Raw genomic sequence first — 8280 nt, 5'->3', positions numbered from 1 at the left:
GGGTCACTCGACACATACCTTTCGAAATCCAAAAAGAAGCGGAACATAACTGCTGATTACATCGAGGAACGTGCATAATTTTATTGTCTGCCAGTATCAGATAATGCCTAATTTTTTTAAAAATATATTTTGCTTTTGTTTGTGTTATTTGTTTATTGTTGTTTTGTTGTTTTTTTTAAATCGCAGTTTCTTAATCTGTGTATCCGTTGCATGTGATCGAGTAATATTTTGACGAAATTCAAAATTCAAATATTGAAAAAGGCAAGGGCAAGAAAAGATTAATTCTGTTGGTGAAATTGTTAAAATAATGAATTCGTGTTTTCTCTCTTCTGAAAAATGTTGCTTTCTAGGCTTAGAACAGTTGAACAGATTGCTGACGATGTGATATCTAACATACATAAAAACAGATGACCAATGTGCAAATATCCAAGAGAGGTGCGAATTCTACGCTGACTTCGGACAAGTAAGTCTATTCTTGCTAGATCAGACATCAGTGTAGGCGTTGTCAGAAAACTGACACAACCTGCAACTGTAACACCACATCAGATTAATTGATGCCTAACTAAATTGCGCAAATCACAATGATTTGCGAAGCCTTTTCTTGTCCGTTTAGCCTAAGAGTGGTTTAACCTACAATTTTAAGCCTTGGCCGTAACAGGAAATGAAAAACATCCTAATTCTAGGCCTATTTCGGTTTGTCTTCCTTTGCGATTTAGAGAGGTCAGTGAAAATGAAATAACCCCAAATATTGTACGTGTTCGTAAGAATTGAAGTCCGTTAAGTTGTCAAAGTCAGAGAAACTGCCATGTTAGAGCCAAGTTGCGCTATCTCAATGTCATCAACCTCGTTTTTTTAAAGAATTGTTCGTTCTACTCTAAGTACAATAAACTAGAGGCTGTCGGAGCTAAAATGAAAGCAAACCCAAAAAATGCGTTTGAACGAAAATAAGAAAACTGCACGTTCAGCATACAGCGTTCGCACAAAGCCATGAATAGACGCACTTTTACTCTCTGCTACTTTTGTCAATAGTCAACTCTGTTAGTTTTCCCCGGAGTCTCTTTTCCCCTATTATGCTTCTCAGGGGTGTGTTGTTGTCATTGTTTGAAAAATACATCCAGGCGGAATTAGCTGAAACTTGAGGTGAGACGAGAAAATGCAGTCAACTCAAAGCCTGGCATGCCCTTTTTATGAGTGTGTGAAGGAACTCTTGGTCTCTCATCGTACGTTTTATCTGACTGTTTAGAAAGTATTAGAAATCATGCATAAGTTTTGTAAACATTGTAAGCTTCCTGTTCAATGACATGCCTTAAGGTGGTAGTTGAGCGTTTTAAAGAATTAAAAGTGCCCTAGAGAGATATGTGAGATTTATATTACGAATTTTATTTTCTCCAACGCCATCTTTTCTGCTAATTGCCTGTTACGTGCTTCGTTAGCAAATTGTGTGTTTCCATCTCTTCTAAGTAACACAAAAGAACCCACATCCTTGTAAAGGCGTAACTGGTACTTTCAATTTATCAATGGTGTCTCAAAATGAGCTAATAGTATTCCTAATTGTTACATTATACTCTGTAGTTTTGCTTTGACAACCACTTTCAATTTTTAAAATTGAACAATGCAAACTTGGTTCCACTGTTTCTTGACCAAACAATATTTTGGTTACATCAACAGAATGCGCGTACTACTAATACTAGCAAAAAAAGATAAAGCCTTATAATCCGGATTCAGCGTCCTCAAAATTAAATCAAGCATAAACTATTACTTTTAACCTTTTTTTAAAAGCAGTCGAGGAGGACATGTTATCTGTGGACACTGGCGCTTGAGGTCTTGAACGGGAAGAGGGACCCTTGTGGAATCCTTTCGTATTTTCGTTTGCTTTCAATACTTGAGAATTTCAGTGCATCACTTCAGCGGAAGTAGGAGCTTTTACTCCGTGATACTTGAACTGGAGAGGTGAATGAGGGCACACAGGCTAGGAAAACTCGGGGTAAAATGAAGTCTGCCAGTTAACCCTATCCGTACGCCCTAGGGTCATTTTGTACCCCCGGGGTTGTACTTTTCACAGTTTAGAATACTTCTAGCACGAAGATCTCTTTGAAACTGTCAGTATTTCTCAAAAAATCATTTTGACAGACTGCTATGCAAAGCGTACGGATCGGATTATAGAGTAAATTTCCTCTTTGAAAGTTGTGGCACAGAGTTCCCCACGTCGTATGGATACGATAGTAAAACACGACGTACGGATAGGGTTAAATGTATAAAAACAGCCTACGTGTTTCATAACATGGTTTAGTCTTGGCTTGGTTTTAAAGTGCTAGGTGGTTGCTGTATTCTTTCGGCTGTACGTGTTCCTGTGTCCTCTTACATGCTTCGGTTACTCACAACTTACTGTTCTTTCCTAACATGTGATATAGTAGTATGAAAGTTGCTTTATTTTTCTTATGTAGATAATAAAATTTGTTTTGGTTTTGGTTTTTTTGTAGTAGACATTACAGTTTGTTTAGGTGTATACCTTTCTTGTGCTATTTCACTTGGAAAGAGATTGCTGCTAAAAGATTTGGAGTTTCCCAGGTTGTGGATATATGTTGTATTTCAAAATTGCAGTTGTCGTGAAGATAATTGTTTATTTTTGTTGCTTTTTAGAATTTAAGTTAAAGCCAAAACCTTTGCATTATACATTGTGTCGTTTTTGAAAATATTTTATTTCTTGTTACCAAAAAAAAAAACCCAACTCAAATACAAACGGATTTAAGATTATAGTTGGTTAAGTTCCTGCTTTGAGCAGTTGGAAGATAGAGAAGTCAATTATAATATCAATGATAATACATGTACTACTACTTATTCATGTTCAAATTAAACAATAATTGTAAAAATCATTATTATTTTTATTATTATTATTATTATTATTATTATTATTATTATTATTATTATTATTATTATTATTATTATTACTACTACTATTATTATTATTATTATTATTATTATTATTATTATTATTATTATTATTATTATTATTATTATTATTATTATTATATTATGATAATGATAATAACTATAAAGAGAAGAAGAAGAAGAAGAAGAAGAAGAAGAAGAAGAAGAAGAAGAAGAAGAAGAAGAAGAAGAAGAAGAAGAAGAAGAAGAAGAAGAAGAAGAAGAAGAAGAAGAAGAAGAAGAAGGAGAAGGAGAAGAAAAAGAAGAAGAAAAAGAAGAAGAAGAAGAAGAAGAAGAAGAAGAAGAAGAAGAAGAAGAAGAAGAAGAAGAAGAAGAAGAAGAAGAAGAAGAAGAAGAAGAAGAAGAAGAACTCTGTTATCTTTCAACCAATATCCGCAAAACTTTGAACAACTGATATTCAATCAGAGGTGTGGAGGGGGGGGGTCATGTTAGTTAATGGGAAGAAAATCAACTCTCTTGTTCGAAAAATATTACGTTGTTAATAGTTCAGTCAAACTTGAGTGAAACGCACAACTCTGCATCTTCTTTAAAATCTACCAATTATTGTAAATTGAAAATGACAATGGCAATCTTTAGCTATTCTTGTCTTCAGGAGAAATCTGTTTACAATAGCAGCGGTGTAACGAAGGTCAGGTGCAGTCATTCCTACGTAAACATAATAACAAAGAAGAACATAAATAGTAAATACACGTACTGCGTGCTGGAACACCTCTACTCTCTCTCTCTCTCTCTCTCTCTCTCTCTCTCTCTCTCTCTCTCTCTCTCTCTCTCTCTCTCTCTCTCTCTCTCTAATATATATATATATATATATCAATCATCATCATCATCATCATCCAGTGCCAGATCTGCGACAGACATCGGCGATCATGATTTTCTATTCATTCCTTTGCTCGGATGCTCTCAGAAAAGCTACGTTTCCCTGATCTCTCCCTGTTACCCATTTGTTTAGGTTCCCTAAGTATGTTGTTCTGGGCCTACCCCTTCCTCGCTTGCCCTCAATTTTGCCAGTGAGAGCTAGATGTTCAAGATGTCTATTCAGGTGTCCCAAAAACTGCATTTGTCGTTTCCTGATTGTTTTTAACATTAAGCGTCCCACGTGGGCTTAATCAAGCACTACCTCATTTGATTTCTTTTCCTTCCACGATACTCTTTCCCATATATATATATATGTCGCTCTTTCTCTCTCATTCTTTCTCTCTCTCTCTCTCACACACACACACACACACACACACACACACACACACACACACACACACACACACACACACACACACATATATATATATATATATATATATATATATATATATATATATATATATATATATTTATTTATATACACTACCACCACCCCCCACACACATACACATACACACGGGTGCACACGCACGTTGTGTTTCATTTGTAGCAATGTGTGTTCAGTAACCTAGCTGCATTTGGCTTGAATGAATTTCTACGCCTATCTGTTCATGCTTTCTTGGAAATAAGTCGTTTTCTTCTGGTCGATACTGATAATTGAAATTCTCTTGTCGATCTTTGGTTCTGGTCACTAAGCACAGTTCCCGCCTTTGTCACAACTAGTTCATACATCAAGCACCATGGGAAAGAAGTGGCTTTCTGTTAATTAATGGCTAGGGCCTAGTATTCGAAGGAACCGTACTAAACATACAAACAAGCAAACACACACACACGCACAAACAAGCAAAAAAGAATTCCACACGGCTAGATTTCCATTATACAACCTCACCACTGTGAGTGCCGCTGTATCTATAAATTTTTAATTTCGTATCTCACTTCGCAAAATGTGTCCTGTTGGCATCCGGCAGTTTTCACCCATGGTGCTCTTAAGAGCCGTTTCCCTTAGATTTTAACATGCGGTTTCCCATATTTTGATTATGGTCACTTTTTCTAAGGAAAATGTGAATAGTCTCTGTTGACGGTAAAAAGCAGGTGCTTCTGTTATCTTGCTGGGGTTGTTACTGTGCCTTTAGTTATTTCTCACTATTTCGATTTTACTGTTAGGTCTTATATCTTTTAGATTTTAATACTCAGAACAATAACCTCGCTTCTCATATCAATACTACTAAGTGTTTTGTCTATAAGTTCTGCTTGCGGATAGAACAACTTTTCGAATCTCAGTGTGAGTTGTTGTTTTTTCTTTTAATTCATTTATTTTTATTTTTTTTGGTGTTGATTACGGCATTCAAGGGTTTTGCTTTTCCCTTCATGTTTAGGATCCAATGTGATCAGTTAGTTTTTCGTGGCTGGCGTGTTGTGCATACCAAGCGATTTCTCTAGAATTTACGAAGGGGAATCTGATTAAAATAATTCAAGGTGATGTCACACGAAATGAACCGGGATGAAGCAGCCAAATCTATGCTAAAATCCATACTTCAAACAGACATTTTAGTCAAGTAAAGTAAAATAGGCTTATCTCCAAGTACAGTCTTGGCTACCAGGCGCTAATGTTTTTAATGTTTCAATTATTTTGATTTCCTATCAAACAGATTGAAGAAAATGTCTTAAATCAATTAAACAACAGCAAAAACAAAAACAAAAGTAGCAACAGCAGCAACAACAACAACAACAACAACTAGCTAAATCTTCGTGAATGTTGCGGTTTATAACTGCAACTTTGTGGACAAGCCCTGTGGCTGTTTTCATTTGGTCAATAAAATGTTATTCATGACACGTGGAAAGGAGCAAATTATTAATATAATGTGTGCATAACGGGTTCAACGATCTCATGTCTTCTCAGATCCATCAGATGTGTGGCTACCAACGGAAAAAATAAGGATTCTCACTAAAGTTTGAGCGAGCAACGACGTCGCCATGGTGACAGACTTTGAGGAATTCTGTGGGGGATCTCCATTCTGGGTAAGTTGCAGTTGTTTATAGATTGATTTAATGAAGTCCTCTTGAACCGAATTCAGCGGGACCACCAGATTTTTTTCCGTTAAACGGGGTTTTTGGTTAAGAGACCTTTCTCTAATAGATTGAGATTAAAATGTTCAGTTTAAACGGACTTCACTGTAGATAGATAGATAGATAGATAGATAGATAGATAGATAGATAGATAGATAGATAGATAAATAGATCGATCAACAGAAGTGTGGCCTAGAAACACCCAATAAACACTAATAAAGTCTCCCTGTTGATTCCTTCGTTAACACTTTTGTTGTCTCAAACCATAGGTGGTTGGCGGGTGCTCTGGTGTAACTACACCTTCATTCTTACCAAAAATCAGTCTTCTATATCTCTCCTCCTTTTTTGTTTTTTGTTACTCTCTTGTAACTCCTTTAATCTTCGGCACTTGTACGACCTGACTGTGACGCAAGTACCGAAAAACTCGTATTAAAGCAAAAACATGTCTCAAACCACCTTTTCCCCACAACGAGTCTTCTGCTGGGCGGGCATATCCTCACTCGCGGAAGGTTTATGACAACAACAACAACAACAACAACAACCACCACAACAACAACAACGATAACAACCGCAACAAAACCTCCTTGTCCCTGCTTATAGATTGCATCATCAACAGTTTTATTGCCTGGTGTCTGTCCCCAGAACGAGAGTCTCCTATTAGACGGGTCATACCCTCAGTTCACGGAATGTTTCATGACCACAGCCTTAGTGTGGGGCCCCTGTGGCCTCTTGTGGCTCGCTCTCCCAGGCTACTGGTTCTACATCGCCAACATGGCCGCCAGGAGCCCTATTCCTCTGAACAAACTCAGTGTCATCAAAACGGTAAGCACTGGGAAGATGCCTCTTTAGTAGCTTTTGACTGTTTGATGCTGGTATCGCGAGGCTAAGATACTTAATTATAGTACACTACAAGAGGGTGCATTGTATAAAAGAAACGTCCTGGAAAACTGACTAATGTTTTTCTAGATCTAAATGTCGCCATTCGCGCTAATCAAAATATTTTGTTTTGGTTCTCAAATAGAAGTTCTGCAAGAACACTTTTCTTTCCTTACTGGAACATTAGTTTGTGCACAAGTAACGTCACTTCTTACAAATACAATGTTGCATCAAAGCGTGCTATAATACAGATGTCGTCACGGACTAAGCACATTTGATTTTACTATAACAAAAAGAAGAGTGAAGAATCTTTTAGTACAACCAACGCTCTTTCACAGGATCAACAAAAAGCTATTTCCAAGAGACACAGTAGTAGTCTCTGTTGATAAATCCAAAGGGAAAAAGAAAATGAAAAACTCATTAACATCTCTTTTCCCTACCATGACATGTGTTCGTCTGTCCAGTTCTTTGGTTTCAAAACTTTTTCAGACTCACGTGTTCTTTTAGATTGTAGTTTTAGTAGAGGTTTTACGGCGCTCGCAAATGCATAAGGTCATATGAGCGCTAGAAGATCAGAGGTGTGGTAAGAGAGTAACAAACATAAAAAAGAAGAAGGGGAGATAAGGACGATAGATGTTTGATAGGAAAGAAGAAGCACGTGTTCTTATATGTCTTTTTGTCTTTGTTTGTTTCTTTGTTTTTTGTTTGGGGGGCGGGTTGTGGATTTTTGTTATTTTGTTGGTTTTTCCACAAAAAAAAGGGGGGGGGGGATTAGAACCAGTACAGGCAGCCATATTATTCAAAGGACGTGAAGAGAAATTTTAAAAAGCGGGGGCTACACTAACACACGCAATAAATTATATCTAAAATGCTTAAGTTGCAAAGAACATTCTTAACAGCAGAAATCTTTTGTTCTGGTTTTCAGTGTTATGTACACTTCCTTTACTGCTCTTGGAAAAAAATGTATCGTTGGGTAAAGGAAAGAGAAGAAAAGAAAAAAGGATGGCCCACATTGCATTGAGTGTTTATCTTATCCACGCCCATTCATGTCATCATTCACCTTGTCAGATATTTAATTCTCTCTCCTCCTTTTCCGTGAATAGCAAGACAGAAAAGAACTGTTTCAATAATCAACATTGATTTAGCTGACACACACTCTGTTGCCTGGGTGCAACCTCTGAATCTTATTGGATAATACCATATTATAGTATAATCGTTTTATGAAGATTGTTACATTTCGTGCCTCCGAAAAAAACAAAGACAAACCAAACTTAAAGTTCCCACATTTTGGTCTAAAAAGCACCCCACTCTCCCACCCCCTTTTTTTCCTTACGCTACTAATATTATAACAAAAACTGCCCTTTAAACATGGAATCGTGAGGTTGCGGGTTCGGCGGTTCGAACCTCAACTCTATCCGACGTTGTTGCTGTTTTGTTTTTGTTTGTTTGTTTGTTTGTTTGTTGTTGTTTTGTTTTGTTTTGTTTTTTGGTTGCTGTTTATTTTATTTTTATTTATTTTATTTGTTATTT

General features: G+C 36.7%; 1 protein-coding gene across 1 annotated transcript in view; it reads left to right on the top strand.

The window, feature by feature from the left end:
* LOC101857930 (canalicular multispecific organic anion transporter 2) overlaps positions 1–8280 on the top strand; it is a gene marked incomplete at its 3' end in the record, with an annotated part of 23628 nt that overhangs the window by 11407 nt on the left and 3941 nt on the right. Inside the window, 2 exon segments of the mRNA XM_035973985.1 lie at positions 5708–5826; positions 6517–6696. Coding sequence (XP_035829878.1) covers positions 5782–5826; positions 6517–6696 — 225 coding nt within the window.

This window comes from Aplysia californica, unplaced genomic scaffold (assembly GCF_000002075.1).
Source record: "Aplysia californica isolate F4 #8 unplaced genomic scaffold, AplCal3.0 scaffold00040, whole genome shotgun sequence".
Taxonomy (NCBI): domain Eukaryota; kingdom Metazoa; phylum Mollusca; class Gastropoda; order Aplysiida; family Aplysiidae; genus Aplysia; species Aplysia californica.
The sequence above is the reverse complement of the archived record's forward strand: the minus strand, read 5'-3'. Positions and strand labels throughout refer to the sequence as shown.